The sequence below is a fragment of the Canis aureus genome, chromosome 31 (assembly GCF_053574225.1).
Source record: "Canis aureus isolate CA01 chromosome 31, VMU_Caureus_v.1.0, whole genome shotgun sequence".
NCBI classification, from domain to species: Eukaryota; Metazoa; Chordata; class Mammalia; order Carnivora; family Canidae; genus Canis; species Canis aureus.
In genome coordinates this window covers 17,837,666-17,854,760 of record NC_135641.1, presented here as the reverse complement: position 1 = coordinate 17,854,760, position 17,095 = coordinate 17,837,666, and the positions used below count along the sequence as shown (strand labels likewise).

Below are 17,095 nucleotides of genomic sequence, written 5' to 3'. Positions count from 1 at the left end.
ACAGCTGCTAAAGCAGAAACCCCGGTGGTAGTGGGGCCCAACAATCTGTTTGGATAAGACTTCCAAATGATTCTGATGCCGGCTCAAGCCCGAGAACTACTAATACAGCCACGGTGATAGCAAAACAGCCTCAACTCAAATTTATGGCTGTAATTGTCTTGTTTACCATTCCTCTAGTTACATATTAAGCAGTATTTGCAGTTTGCCAGTATTGCGTATAGATGTTCTCCTTTATTCCAGTCTTTGCTTATAATGAAATTAGATGCTGGAAAAAATAAATAAATAAACAAGTCATGGTTGAAAGGAAGGCTGCTCTTCACTATGTGTTACAGTCTGTACTTCATCCTCAATCCTAAACCAGCACATCTGATGCGCTACTAAATTGCTGAAAAGTTTCCAAGTCTTTTCAGTTGCATAATACTCTGGCCTTGGAAACTGCCTTTGTTTACATTCAGCGTTTTCCTATATTTTATAACATTTCTCTTAGTTTCCTTGGACAAAATAAATGGCTGTAAAGTGTGAGGTAGGCAACACTTGTCTTAGTAATAACTTCAGGCCTTTCTAGCAACGTGGGAAATAGCACTTACCTAAATAGTAATTTTACTACCAAAGTAAAAGTTCATTTGCATAGTAAGATTCTATTTGCACTTGCTATTTTAAGTGACAATGAGAGCATGAACTGTAAGTCTAGAATCCTGAGAGTGATTTTGCCTCTTTTTCCTGATATATGATGCCCTTTGCATCCTGTGATTCATAATCCATTTGGGTCATGAAACATTGATGAAGGGAAGCCGGTGACAGTAATGGAGTTCTGTTAGGTCAGGCTTCACAGGAGAGACAGATCGTATTTCACTGGTGAAAAGTGCCTCTAATAAAAGGAGGTGACTTGGGACAAAAATATTAGTGCTTTCTCTCTCTTCTCATGCCATTCATGGGTCATTTATGACATTATTATACAAAAGCTCAGTTTATTTCTTACCATGTGTCCACATTTTAAAAATTTGTTTATTTTATTAATGAAGGAACCAGCAGGAAGACAAAAGAGCTAGTTCCAAAGTAAAGGAACAGAGGGCGCCTGGGTGGCTCAGTTGGTTAAATGTCTGCCTTTGGCTCAAGTCATGATCCCAAGGTCCTCAGATAGAGCCCACATCCAGCTTCCTGCTCGTCGGGGGGCCTGCTTCTCCCTCTCCCTCTGCCTGCCACTCCCCATGCTTGTGTTCTCTTTCCCAATCTGTGTCAAAAAAATAATTAAAATCTTTAAAAATAAAAAAATAAAGGAGCAGATTTATGGACGTGGTTGGGAAAGAAATGCCAAAATAAGTTTGCCAAATTTGATACAAGGTTGGTTAATTTCCACAAGACAATAAGATCATAACCCCTTTGGGGTAACCTCTCCACCAGGCTATAACATCCTAAAAACATCAGTTTTGTGAAAGGTTATAAATCATCTGCACCTTTTCTTTTTTAAAGATTTTATTATTTATTTATTTATTTGTTTGTTTGTTTGTTTGTTTGTTTGTTTATGAGAGAGAGAGAAAGCGTGAGCAGGGAGGAGGGGCACAGGGAGAAGGAGACACAGACTTTCTGGTGAGCAGGATGGATAGTGGCCCCCAAGAAAGTTATGTCCATACCCTAATATCAGGAACCTGTCATAATCAATCTCGCTTATATTTTTAGAGCTCTCTTTCCCCAGCCCCATCCTATTTATCTGGGTTGAGAGAAAGTAGTAGCTTTCATGGGGCCCAGAGAATAAGAGAAGGTGCTTGTTCATGGTGGCCATTGAGCCTGGCCCACCTCAGAGTGAGGCAGTGATGCCTATGCAAGCCCGGACGGGTCCTTATTACCCTCTTCCTCTTCTCCTCTTCTGACCACAGACACGACTCCAGAGGCCTTACCCCTGTGCTGCTAACAAGCCTAGCTCTTTACTAGGCAGCCCACAAAGTCCCCCGGCAGCCATTCCTCATCCCCAGAACTAGGACAGTAGGGCTTTGCTAACACGGACCTCTGCTACTCCAAGCACAGGATAAAAAACAAGTCCCATCTCAATTCCCTAGAAACTCTCCTTAGCCTCTTGGATTGACTAGGAAACCTTGACTGAGAACACAGAGCTACCTTCTGGGAGTAGGGAAGTGAAATACCTCTAATTAATCAATTCATATATTCCCCAATAGCATTTTTTCAACAAGTATTTATTGACTATGGAGCAGCTACTGTTTCGAGGAGATACTGGGGATACAGCAGTGAATACATCAAGGAAGAGAAAATATAAATTAATGTTTCAATAAATTAACCTTCCCTGTTCATTAATGCAAAATATAGTCTAAGATTATTATTTATGTTCAGAAGTGTTCATAGCAACTATTTCATTATTACTTTCAGCCCACAGTATTCTTGAGGGCTCCTTAGTTGACTCCTTCAACCATGCATGAAACTCTGAAAGAGAGCTTTTCTAGATTTTGCATCTTCCCAAAATGGTCTGTGAACCACAGCCTCTGATAAGAGGCAGTATAGTGCAGTGGTTATGACCATGGCCCAGAAGCATCAGCCCTACCACTTCATAGCTGTGTGATGTTCAGCGAGTTAATTAGCTCTCTGTGCCTCAATGTCACGGATTCAATAATAATACCTACTTCACAGGTTGTTGAAAAGACAAAGTGAATTATAGTATCTAAAGGATTTGAAGCAGCATCTGACATGTAATGAGCCCTGGTATTACTACTGTGTAATAATAAGGGGGGGGGAGGGTGGTTCCTCTTGAGGACCAGTGATGGTAGAGAAAAAATGAAAAGCAACTGTACTGTATAGATGGTAAGTGCTTAGTGAAGGCCAAAGTTTTGCTCTAGAACAGTGGTTTTCAAACATGGATGCTTTTCAAAATCACCAAAAGAACCTTTCAAACATTTAATGGCCAGGTCCTACCACCAGATTCTTTGGTCTAGGGTGGGACCCAGGCCTGTTCACATAATTCCCATAGAAGTAGAGGTTGAGCATCCCTGGAGGAGAGGAACCAGATACATGGATAAAAGTTGATAAAAGGGAGGAGGGAGGCTTGACTCCACAAACCTCCCTCCTCCTGATCCTCAAGCATCTAGCTGCCTTATCAGTGCAATCCCTTATTCTGCAGTCTGTAGACATTCTTAGAGCACATACTACTTCTCAGGCCCTTGGCTAAGTACAAGCAGAACAAAAGTTAGAGACAAAATCCTACCTTCATGGATCACGTAGTGTAGCAGAAAGATAGACAAGAAAATAAGCAATCACATGGAGAAAAATCACAAATACCATGACTGCTCATGGAGAGAGGTCTGAACCAATTATAGTACATACTTACTGGGAAATCCCTGGGCAAGAATGAAGTGGATCCATAAATACTAAATGTGGAACTCTCCAAGATATATTGTTGAATGGAGAAAAGTAAGCTACAGAATAGCATACCATTTATGTTTCGAAAATTCTCGAAACACATTACTATCTCAGGTACATGAATATATATGCAACTGAAAAGGAGAAATTCTAGAGGTATACCTCTTATTTTCCATGATTATTTTTTTCAAGAAGAATGTATTTCATTTTTGTGAGCTTAAAAATGAATAACAATTTTAAAATTCCAGCAGACTCTTTGTGGGGCCAGTCTTCTGGAATATATGCATTTAGCTAAGTTAAGATGTATATCATGTTGCCTGTTAATTGTGACAAACCAGTCGGCATTATCAAACATGATTTTATCTAAGTAACTAATATTTAGCTGTGCAATGTCCCAAGGAAACAGGACATGAGGGAAGGCAAAGGAAAGAGAACTCAAGCATGAGGATCTGCTGTGTATGTAAGGAGAGGGTCTAGCAGCCACCTTCCGTCTCTGCAGCTTGCAGTTTTAACTGAGGTGAACTGGAAGCTTGAATATCAGTTCCTAGGTCTAGGCTTCTAATGGAGAGTCTCCATCTTAGCTGCATATTAGAATCCCCTGGGGAGACTTACTAAAATAGCAATGCCTGGAATCATGACTAATTAAAGTAAGATCCTTGGAAGGCTGGGCCTGGGCTTTGCTTTTAACATGATCAGAGCTGAGACTCACTCTTAAAAGAATCATGCGTACATGTTCACACAATTTTGGCACCATCCCAGTTTAGGCAACATCATGCTTGCGAAGTACTCCAAAAATAACATCCTTTGCAGATGCTTCTTAAACTCGAGGGAAATATGAGAAAAGGAAAAATATTTGTATTTTTTGTATTCAGTGATTCCAAAACTATAACACCATGTGTTTGGTTTATTTCAGGCTCGACTGACCAAAGAACAGCGCTGGGGAAGTGCATTACTTTCTAGAAACCATTCCTTGGAAGAAGAATTTGAAAGGGCAAAAGCAGCAGTGGAGGTAACTTTTTTTTTTTTTTAATTGTTTTTCTGTTTCATGTTTCTGGAAGTGGAATTCAAAAACTGAAACTTCAGCAGGATACATATGAAATGAGTCTCACTTTATAGACATGAAATAACCATGATAATGATTGTTGGAATGAGATTTGTTACCAGAGAAATTTTGACTTGCCACCAGAGGTGATTAATAGATGTCAATTCCTAAACCAATTCTGTGATAGATTAGCAATCTATCTGGAGCCCTGGTCAGAAAGATCTGAGTCTCATCTGGGTTCTATGATGAACCCATGCTACACATTTGCTATGCCTCTGTGAGGTCAAGGTTCACATGCCTGAAACACAGAAGATCGTGCTGTTTCTGAAATACACATTTTCTTGAGTGGGATAAAAAGCATGGCTGAGATAGTCTAGCCAATGGATAGTTGAGCCATAAATTTTTACTGTTAAGGGGGTTCAAAACAATGACAATGTTGAGGGCAGCCTGGGTGGCTTAGTGGTTTAGCATGGCCTTCAGCCCAGGGCCTGATCCTGGAGACTCGGGACGGAGTCCTGCGTCGGGCTCCTTGCATGGAGCCTGCTTCCCTTCTGCCTGTGTCTCTGCCTCTCTCTCTGTGTCTCTCATGAATAAATAAGTAAAATCTTTTAAAAAAATGACAATGTTGATAGAGCAAATGAAGTACCTAATTTGCACATTAATTACCTTATTTAGCCTTCTAATAAGATTCCTTTCTGGTTGGAATCACAAAGAGTGCATCACAGACACCATCTATGATACTCCTCAAAGCTTTGTTAGATTGCTATTTAAGAGTGGAGTTTTTCACCAAACCCAAGTATGAACTTGTTAGGACCTCCATTTCTATTACTGGAAATTGAAAGTATTCCTGTGATATGGTTCATTTATGCGATTGTCTTGCCACTAGGATTTAGATAAAATTATTATACTATGAGCAGTCTTTCAGTAGCCCCATACTTAAAATGCAATTAAATCACACTTGCAGTTTCATATTAAAACGGTTCTTTATATTCGAGGAAATAATTCTGTCTTAATGTTATATCATCATTCAGCAATCCAGTAGGAGAACGACTTTATCTCATCACAGTACAATCCACCCAAATTTCTTCTTTTAATTTTATCCTTTTTTAGTTTAAAAAAAATTAATGCATTAGTGTTCTTGAATGTGATAAACTGATATATTTGATTGAGACCAGCTGAGTTCAACTTATTCAACTACATGGAGCCTGTAACTGAATTTATCTCAAATGTAGATTTTTCCAGACTTAAGAGCTAATTTAAATTCATCTTTCGAACTCCTACTATGCGTAGCACACTAAATTATCACTAAATAGAAAGTGATTTACTTGAGTAAGTAAAGACACTAGATTTCATCTGGTCCCAGAAACACAATGGGTTCAGTCTCAGAGGATGTAATTACTAAGTTAATGTATCAACAAGGAAGAAAATATTCACTTATCTATCTGTGTGTGTTTGTGTGTCTATACATAAATTCACAAAATCATTTAATCTTAGTTTTGGTGGAAGCCTTAGAAGTCATCTATCCCAACCAGGCATATAAAATAAAATTTGTTTTCTTTTCAAACATACTTGGTAAATTATTTATTCAAACATATCCTGTTTCTACTTGAATATTTCAAATTAGTGGCAACTTCTTTTCAAGAAAACCTGCTTCCAATTTGGACAGTCCTAACTATTAAAAAGCTCTTCCCTGTGTTATGCTGAAATTGGCCTATGAGCAACTTCCAGTTTTCCTTAGTCTTGGCTTTGCTCTCTCTAGAACAAGGCAGAATTAGTTTAATCCCTTCTTTCCATGATTCCCACATGATCCCATGAAGCCTTGTCTTCTGCTGGCGTCTCGTTGTCTCTCCTGGGAATTGAGAGACTGATTTGTTATTCCAACTCATCACTAATAGCTAACTGACAACATACATTTCATTAACCAACATAGGCTTCAGTTTCCATACTTTTATGGTCCTTTCCCACTTAGAATCCTTGGAGGCTGTAAGTTACTTCAAGTAGTCATTCATTCAACAAACAGCACTGGCTGGCTACGTGCACTGACTGCTGAACCAGGTACTTAGAGACAAAGAAATGAGCCAACCCCGACCAGCTGTCTCATAGCCTAGGCCAGAGAACCAGCTTGGAAAAATCACTTGCTCCATCTACTTTAGTTTCTTCACCTGTAAGATGAGGGCTTGGATTTCTAATATACTAAAATCCTATACATCTATGGCTTCAAGTGAAATGAATATTTAGTACAGAATTCTCAGCAAACCAGAAATCTGTAAACAAAATGGCTCCTCTGGAAGCCTGGAACTGAGAAGCTTCCTTAGGGAATGGAGGATGTTGCTGACCAGAAGGTATGAACAGATGTGGAGGAAAAAGAGGATAGAGGGGAGTATTTCACTAAGCTGATGGGAAATCAGACCTACAAAACTGAACATGTATGCAGACTCTTTACTTCCCAACATTGTTCTTATCCAAGGGTAAAGTCTAATTCACAGTAGAAGGTATGATGAAATGCATCCAAGAATACATGCTATTGACCCAGCCACTTCTTACAATTTATAATCATACAAGTTTACAATATTTTTTTTAAATAGGGAGAATTTGGAAACAGCCTAATTGTCCCATAACAGAGAATTAGCTAAATTGTATCTCTTAGTAAAATGCTGTGTAACCATTAAAAACTACATTATGAAAAATATTTAAGAACATGTAAAAATGCCTGGGGATGACTGGAATAATAATGTATTTACTGATAGTTTTACAATATGTTCCCGACTTTGTAAAAATGATAATGGCATAGTACCTAACATGTTAAAAGTACATACAGTATGCAAGTCAGGAGCTTTATATGGATGATCTTATTTAATCCTCATAGTAGTCCTATGAAGAAGATAACACTACTATTCTCATTTTGCAGATGAGGAAACTGAGGGTTAGTTATGTGCCATTTTATAAACAATTAAGATCAATTGAAAAATGAGTAACACTCAGTTAGCAAGTTTCAAAGCCATGATTTTCACCCAGACTCCAAAGCCCGTGTTCTGAATCATTGCACTATGTAAGCATAAAGAAAATCTGTGCCCAAATGTTGATGGTGGTTCTATCAGGTACTGGCTTTGGAGTAGTCTTATTTCTTCCACTAGCTTATCTGTATTTTCCAAATGTTCCATCATAAACATGTATTATGTTGGTAATCAACCAAAAAGTGATGTTATAGACACTGTAGTGGGATATAGGATTCTTAAAAGAACTCAAAGTTCCTCATTCTTCATTTCAAAACAAGTAAAGAGTGGTGCTGCAGATTGGCCTCATTAGAGACGGTTCTCAACACTAGTGAGACCCAGATGAAAATCAGGCCTGGAGCATGGTGAGGTTTTCCAAAGTCTCTCTCTTATAGTTTTATATCATCTGATTCCAGTATCCCTTCTATTTCACATTTTATTCCATTTTTAAGTCCTATTTTTTGGTCATCGTCCTGCCTCTTGACCTGACACCTGGTCCCCCTTCCAGCTCCTTCTGTTCCTCAGACCCCCGTGAGCCCCAGGGGCCCTGAGATTCTCTCTCTTCTTCTCACACGACAACCTCGTTGCTCACCATCCCTGCTCTGTCTTCTGCAGGGACACACTTCCCCCAGATCTTCATGCAGCAGGTTCTTCTTGTCATCTAAATTTTAGCTTGAGTACCAATGCCTCAGGAAGCTGAACCTGACCACACAGCACCTAGGGTTTTTTCATCCTTATATTTATCACTAGGTCTTTTCTTGTTTGTTTTTGTCTGTTTGTTGCTTGTCTTTTTACTTTAAAGTGTAACCTCCATAAGAAAAGAGGCCTTGTCTCTTATTAACCACTGTACCTCAATACCTAGAACAATATCTGGTACCTAGTAAGTATTCAGTAAATATTTGTTGAATTAATGGATGCCTGGCTGATTATTAATCACCTAATGTGGACACACTTCCATCTGTTGCATAATATAAAGCACTATATCACCTCCTAATATAGTTTAGTATTTACATTTTCATGGTTGATGGAAACAGTTCTGTCTGTACCATCCAGATTTCTGCCCAGGACTCTGCTGAAATGTCCTCTGTGGTTGTCTTGGTCTCATCAATCAGTGAGATGTGTTTATAACAATGCAAGTAGCACCAACCAGTCCTTGCCACAGTAATATTGGGCATGTTTTGTATTTTACACGGTATGAACTAATTTTTACTTATACTACACAATACCTGACAATATACAATTCAACTAAGGTTTGAGCTAAAATACAGTCTCTTCTACTCTCTAGTAGACAGCTAATGCCACATGCACATTTATTGTATATCTTAAGTGACCTGGGAACCTGTTTATGTGCAAAAGCTTAAGTTGAACTGTTCGATCTACTGAGGCTTTGTAAGGGGGAGGCTTTACCTCTATATCTTATATTTTATTGAAAAATAACCAAAAATTTCATCCCTGCTCAAAGTATTGTAATTTTAGGACTAAAGAACCAAATATTCCCATTCTAGGCTTAAAAAGAAAATCTTCCCTGAACAAGAAGAGAGAGGAGCTTACTCTATGCTTCCTTTTGGATTTTCTTTCTAGCCAGCGTCCTAAACACTGTCAGCTACAGCGGTCCCTAGGAAGGATGCACAAGGAATCTCAGAAGTGAGAAGCAGGGAAGAAACCCTGGGAGTTCAATGAGGCCTGAAGCTGCCTCCCAGGAACAGAGGTCCCTAGAGAGAACTGTGTTGCATCTGTGGAGGAGAGACAAGGTCACATGGGCAGTCAGTACACCTGCAACCACATATGAAAAATACATCCTTATTACTGTTAGCAAGGAAAGACGGGCTAGCATCTGGTAATGTTGCATTTAGCTAGTTTGTCTGTCTACGTGCCTCAGCCTTCAAATTAACTGGATGTAGCAACAAATTCATCAGATATGGTTAAGCTCCTTTTATGGGGTGGGTGCTAGGAATAGAAAATTGAATCTAACAACCTCTGCCCTTAAAGAGCTAGAAGAATCACAGGTATATGCACACCACTCAGGGCATCATACAGGTATAGCTTATCATGTGATATAGTTACCATGGGTTTACACAGCCATCTCCGCACTAGACTTTGACCTCTTCACGTGCAGGACCCGGAACCATGCTGCATCCTTCTTTATGCTCTCAGCAACCTTTCAGAGAGTCTGAAAGGCCGTGCAGAGCAAGGCCTCACAAATGTTTGCTGGATAAATAAATAAAGTAGTAATTAATTCCTTAAATGCATCTATTCCTCGAAGCATCTCGTCTTTAATGGTTGCTTAAGAAATATCACAAACTTACTGACTAACAGAAAATGAACTTGTGTCCCTGGAATCAAAGTCACATTTCCCTTGGCTTCAATACTATTATAATGCTTGTTGTGTGCATTTTAATCAATGTTTTCACAGCTCTACTTTTACCCTGAGGGAGTTCTTCTTCTGAACAAATTTTGAAAAAGAATAATGAAATATGTGAATGAGGAAAAATGAAGATGCATGAACAAAGGGAAGTACAGTGGTCAAAAGCAAGAAAAAGAATAGGAAGTATAACTTCAAATCCTTTTGGCTAATTGAGTCTATTAAATTCTACTAAAACTGTTAAACTCTAGAGCTCTGATTTCTCCCCACACCCCTATACTCTTCCCATTGAGCCTCACTCGTGATATTGCTTATGGTAACTAAAATGTCCACAAATTCTTTGATATTCTCCTCAAAATATGGAGCTTAGTTCTCTTGAGTGTGGGCTGGGCTTAGTGATTCTCTTTCAATAAATAGAATAAAGTGGAGGACACCTGGGGGTGCAGTCAGCTGAGCATCCAACTCTCGGTTTCAGCTCAGGTCATGATCTCAGAGTCGTGAAATCAAACCTTGATCTGGCACCTCACTCCAATCTGCTTAGGTTTCTCTCTCTCTCTCCCTCTGCCCCTTCTTCCTGTATACTCTCTCTCTTTCTCTCTCTCTCTCTAAAATAAATAAATAAATCTTTTTAAAAAATAAATAAATAGAATAAAGGGGATCCATGGTGTGTGACTTTAAAGATTAGTTCATAAAAGGTACTGTGGCCTCCTCCTTGCTCTCTCTCTTGCCTCACTTGCTCTGGAGGAAATCTGGCTGCCATGTCATGAGAACCTTTAGCATGTGAGAAACCAAGCATTCTACCAACAGCCAGCGAGACCCCAAGGCATCCTGTCAACAGCCACGTGTGTGAGCCGTCTTGTAAGTGAATCCCCCCAAGCCCCATTAAGCCCTAAAATGACTGAAGCCCCAGCCAGCAGCTTAATTCCAACCTCAGGAGACACCCCAAGTAAGAATCACCCAGCTAAGCTACTCCAAATTCCTGACCCTCAGAAACTGTATGACATAGTAAATGTTTGTTTTCTTTTTAAGTTGCTATGTGTTGGGGTAATTAGCTAAGCAGATAGATGATTATGGCATTGTTCTACTCCTCCAAGCCCCATAGCAGAGAGAAAGGGTATTCACTCATTCCTCCTAGAATGTAGTCTTTCAAGCTACTCCCTCGCATTTCTACCAGTCCTCAATTTATCTTCTCAGATCCCCAAAGGAGTATAAACAAAGACCTTTTAATGACAATCCATGTTCCTTAGGGCATATTCATCCTTCTCCAAGGATCTGGCCAGGGTCTCCCCCTTTCTTCTTCATAGTGTATTAGACCTTCCTTTATGAGAGGCCCCATTTTTCCATTTCTATGTCCTATCACAAAGGACACAGCCCTCAAGGTAACTTCTCTTTAGGCTTCAGGCTAACTTTCCTTCCAGCAGTGCCTTCTCTGGGAAATCACAGGCAAATTAGTAATTACTTTTGAGAACGTGGATAGTTAAAGACTTTAATGCCAAATAGTATTCCTTATTCTAGAAGCATGTGTGACCTTCTTTATCTCTCTGCTGAGTTTAACTAGGAGATGCCACATTCAAAACAACTCTAGAGCTAAATCCAGTCCTAGTGATGTAAGCTAAAAAGTTCTTTCCGTAGAAATTTTGTTTTTACCTGAAATTATTCTGTGCGCATGTACCATAGATCTGATAGGCACCTCAGAAATAGTAAATGATTAAAGGAAATTGGAGACCATTCTTGAACTGTTTTTATTAATATAAGATTATGTAAAACACTCTGACTTGGGTGCTCTCATACCATGAGGGGTATCAGCCTCTAACACCCCCTCATATCTCCTTCTGCTTTGTATGACAGTGTCACCTCTTTGAAATACATAGAGGAAGGCAGTCTGGGTGGCTCAGTGGTTTAGCGCCACCTTCAGCCCAGGGCCTGATCCTGGAGACCTGGGATGGAGTCCCACGTCAGGCTCCCTGCATGGAGCCTGCTTCTCCCTCTGCCTGTGTCTCTGCCTCTCTCTGTGTGTGTCTTTCATTAATAAATAAATAAAATATTTTTTAAAATGAAGTATATAGAGGAGATTAATGGATTCAACACTACTTAAATCATTCTGTCTTAAGGGAAAATCTTTTGAAAGTATCTGAAAGCTTTGTTTGGGCAATACTGTTTGGGCAAAAATTGCCCAAAAATACTATTTGGGCAGTATTGAAGGAATCTTGAGAGTAACTGCCAGGATACAGATTTCCTAAAGCTTACAATGTCATGTTCACTAACAGGCTTCCCATGTCAAAATGTAGATAGGTTACATAAAGATTAGATGTGTTCTGCAAACTTGGGATACTGTGCATTGGGAAACTGGCAAAAGTTCCTTTTTTCTTATACTGATTCAATTTCCTTTCAATTTAAACAAATAAAAGTTGATTTCCAAAACAATTTGAAGCATAGATAAGAATTATTGTAGAGTGACTTGGTGATAAGAGAGTGAAACCCTCATGGGTGATATGGATAAAAGTATAAAGAGGTGCAAGACGGTCTTAAATTTATGGGTAAATGAGCTATTTAAAGGAAAAGGGTTATTTAGAGTCTGCCTCTAACTTTTTAAAGTCAGTGCTATGGATACTTACCATATTCTTTCAATGTCCCTTATATCCACTGTGTAAATACAAAACTAATAAAATCTTTGACTTGATGTATTCTAATAAAACCTCAGTTATCCACTGATTGATCTTCTCGACCATATTTGTAGACAAGCTGCAGGCCAGAAAGTAGCTTAAACAAATTCCCTGAACTTCAAATCAGAGAAATATAGGATCTGCATTCTGGACATGATCTCATCCACATTTGCTGAGCAAATCAGTTCAGAAGAAAGTGAACATGAAAAGATATAAACTCCATCTGAACCAGCCTTCAGCAGCCTTCTGTGCTCTGTGCACTAACAAGAACTGAACAATAATTTTATCCCTTCCTCTTCAAAGAAATTCTCTAAAGATTAATGGGACTGTAGTGAGAGTAATTTATTTTTATTTTATTATTATTATTTTTTTTTTAGTGAGAGTAATTTAAACTATTTGTTGGAAGGCTCTGTACCCAAGAATCATATGTTAAACTTACATGAAAAAGGTGGGGTAGCATAATAGTGTATGTGGGAAAAGTCTCAAATTGGACATGGGTCCTGGTTCTAACCATGCCAACATCTTACCATTAAGGCCTCAGCTTTCTCATCAGCAAATGAGAGGATTGAATTGATATTGAGTTTTATGTATTTGATCTATGAGATTAAGTGGAAAATGGATGAGCATTTTAATAATGGTGCATTTATCTTAAAATATATTAGAAAAATATAACTAGAACTTCAAAGTGATGATTTCATGAACATACTTTAGGCAAGGCTAGAGTAGATTTTGCCTATTTAAGTACAAGAGCTGTATCAGTTACAAAATATATTAAGTAAACAATGGTAAAAGACAGAAATGACAAATTTCAGTTATGATCAAATGACTCAAGTTTAAGAAATACTAGGATTGGAATGCCTGAGTGGCCCAGCAGTTGAGCGTCTGCCTTCAGCTCAAGGTGTGATCCCAGGATCCGGGATCGAGTCCCACATCGGGCTCCCTGCATGGAGCCTGCTTCTCTGCCTATGTTTCTGCCTTTCTCTCTCTCTGTAACTCTCATGAATAAATAAAAAAATTAAAAAAAAAAAAAACTAGGATTGATAATTGTGAGGTCCAATACTAGGTAGGGTAACGCTAACAGCTGTAAAATATTCCCCAAAATACAATTGTTCAAACAAAATAATTTATTTCTTCTGTTAAAAATTGAAGTGCCATCCTAACAGGAAGATTTGTTGCATGCCATCATTCAGAGACCCAGGTTCCTTGCAACTTGTTTCTCCCCAGTTCCATAGAGTGTTATCCTCACCTGCATGGTCAAAGCCAAGTTGCAAGTGTGTTCTTGCTCCACCCTCCACCAGGGGAATGAGATTTGGAGGAGGCTCCAAAAAGCTCCAGCCCATATCTCATCCACTCACATCCCATTCGCAGGAGCTTAGTCAGACACATTACTTCACTACCACTACCCCTTCCTCAAACTGCAAGGGAGGCTAGGAAATGGCCACAGTGCTATCAGCACAGAAGACAGTTAGCAGTCTCTGCCACAGGTACATTCCAGTTCTGATATTTGTAGGAAAATTAGACTCTCCTTCTTCTCTCTCACTGTCTCTCTGCTTTTGTCTCTCTCTATTTATCTCCCTCCCGTCCCCCCTCCCTTTTTCTTCTGGATTTCTTTTACTTTTAGGAGCAGTCGTTAAATAACTTTCTAAGAACTTTATTACTATAAGAAGAATAATTCTATTTCTCTGGTTTATTCAAAACCCCATCTCTTGAATAAAAATGCTGCCCCATATAAGCCAATCATCGGTATTGTATAAAATGTCCTGTAATGTTGAATATTATTATTCCCAGTTGATTGAAAAGGAATGAAAATAATATCTGTAAGTTAAAGTCTTATTTTTGTCAAATAATGGAAATCAAAGATTAAAATAGTTCTAGTCTTTAGTTCTATATTTAAATCAGGAGAGCTATCTGCCCATTTTGGTTTTGAAAGACTTTTTATAAAATCAAATCAAAATACTGATTGATGAGATACATCTCTTTTCTGATGACACTTAAGCTGCGCATTGGTTTAATAAGTAGAACATCACACACAACCATACAGAATTCAGGGGAGAATCAGTGAACTCACTGTAAGCAAAGTGGTATCTTGAATTTCCTTTATTCATAAAGCATATGATATATCATATAATGCGGGATGCATAGTTGATGTTCAGTAAACAAATACTTCCTATTGATTAAGAAAGCAGTCCTTTGCCATGAAGATAGCCAGTTCTATCTCTTCTCTCTAAATGATCAATCATCAGTCTCTTAGATCTTGTCTTAGTCATGGTTCTCCAAAGAAACAGAATCAGCAGGGTATGTAAGGATAAAGAGAGAGAGTGATTTGTTATAAAGAATTGGCTTACATGGTTATTGAGGCTGAGAAGTCCCACAGTCTGCTACCTGTAAGCTGGAGACCCAGGAAATCTGGTGATGTAGTTCCAGTCCAAATCCAAAGACCTAGCGACCAGAAAAGCTAATGGTGTAAGTCCTGTCTGAGAACAGGAGAAGACCAATGTCCCAGCTCATTCAGACAAGCAAAGGGGAGAAATTTCCCCTTCCTCTGCCTTTTTGTTCTATTCAGCTCCTCGATGGATTAGATAATCCACATAAAAGACAGCCATCTGCCTTACTTAGTCTTCTAATTCAAAATGCTAATCTCATCTAGAACCACCCTCATAGACACACCCAGAAATAATGTTTAACCAAGTATTTTGGCACCCCAAGACCAAGTCAAGTTGACACATAAGACAGAGCATCACAGATCTTAATGATGGTCCCAGAGGTCTCCAGTCTTCTCTGGAACCTCCGTTACTGTCCTACGAGACATGTCACAGGCCATGTTAGAGTTTGTACCTCTACCTGGATTTCAAAGGGCCCACTTCATCCCTCTGGAGAAGGATGCTAAGGAACTTGCCCAAGTACACAATGCTGGTTACTGGCAGGCAGAACTAGAACCCACGTTTACATATTCCCTTGGACCTATTGTTTTCCCTGCCCTTGAAGCTATTGAGAGAAGGAGGAAATTCTTAATTCAGATAGTAAACAATATTAAAAAATAATTGAACTTGAAATTTGTTTGGGGGATGTATTTTTTTCCTTACATCAGATTTCTTTTATTAATATGTTGACTTTAATTTATATGAAAACTACTTTTTATTCTTTGAAATCCATACCAGGCCCTGACAAGAGCAGCCTCCCTTAACAGACGAAGGGGGCTGGAGGCATGGACACAGTGAGTAAAAGGCAAAGAGGTGTTAAAACATAGCTGGTATTAGAGGTGTTTACACATACATGAGCCACATCCAAATAATTAGAGATGAATTTGATTTCCTGTGAAATGCTGAAGTATATGATGAAATCTGTGAGTAAGAGGCTTACAGGGAACTCTTAGTTACTTGGTATCCAAAGAGTAAAAAATGGATAAATAAATAATCCTAAGTCAAGCCCTGAATCAGAATTTTATGACTCTTAAACACTAGTTGCTTCCTATATCAAAAGCTTGGTTAGGGTGCCTGGATGGCTCAGTCAGTTAAGCGTCTGCCTTTGGTTCAGGTCATGATCCCAGGGTCCTGGGATGGAGCCCCACATTAGGTTCATTGCTCAGCATGGAGTCTACTTCTCCCTCTACCCCTCCCTCTGCTCATGCTTGTGCTCACTCTCTCTCAAATAAATAAATAAAATCTTTTAAAAAAATGCTTGGATAGTCATAGAAAAGGGATGAGTGGTCAAATATTCTGTTTCTGTGTTCTCCACAGTTCCAAAGTGGAAATGCAGACATAAACAATATAGACTGACTACTGGTTTTTTTTTTTTTTTAAGATTTACTTATTCAGAGAGAGCGAGAGAGAGGCAGAGACACAGGCAGAGAGAGAAGCAGGCTCCATGCAGGAAGCCCGATGTGGGACTCGATCCCGGGTCTCCAGGATCACACCCCAGGCTGCAGGCAGCGCTAAACCGCTGCACCACCGGGGCTGCCCCTGACTACTGGTTCTGACGATAGAAGGGAAATAGATAGCTCATTCAATCCTTAAACCTAAATGTGACAAAGGATTTCATTTTCACCAAGTAAGTAAAACCAATCTGAATATGTTTCCCCCAGTTAAACCTAGGTGTGTTTCTGTGATAGGAACAGGTTGCTTATTGAAGCCATTTATGCAGCCCCAAAAGTAAAGAACACACTTGAGAAGATAGGAAGTTAGCCACTTCCTTTTCAAAATCATTTCTTAAAACTCATTTGGTCTTCAAAGGGCAGTCTTCCTTTTTAAATCAACCATTTTTTAATACTAAAGCATTTATTCACTACCGATAGTGAACAGACATTAGATTGTGAGCATCAGATTTCAAAAATACTTCATACATTGGGTTTTAGATTTAACTGGCCAGATGACAATAATACAGTATGGTCTTCAAAATTAGAATTATACTTTTTATTTAAGAAGTTTGATCCACTAAATCACAGTGATTCTTTTGGTCAATAATAAGGATACACCCCATTCAAAATAATGTTTTTGCATCCTTCATGTTGTCTGGAATATACACAAACACATGCAAATGCACACACGCCACTATAAACTTAGGTGGAGTTCTGACTTATTCAGGCAAGGACCCCACACATAATGGAATTGAAGTGGCCACATAAGCAGAAACAGATGCAGCTTCTAAGCCTGGCTTCCTCTAGCCCCAGAGCCCC

At 39.0% G+C, this 17,095-nt stretch overlaps 1 protein-coding gene across 25 annotated transcripts in view; it reads left to right on the top strand.

The window, feature by feature from the left end:
- Positions 1–17,095, top strand: part of PEX5L (peroxisomal biogenesis factor 5 like) — a 325,883-nt gene that overhangs the window by 242,222 nt on the left and 66,566 nt on the right. For all 25 annotated transcript variants that reach the window (XM_077879743.1, XM_077879759.1, XM_077879756.1 and 22 more), the window contains one exon: positions 4,277–4,372. In XM_077879743.1, coding sequence (XP_077735869.1) covers positions 4,277–4,372 — 96 coding nt within the window. The remainder of the gene's footprint in view (positions 1–4,276; positions 4,373–17,095) is intronic.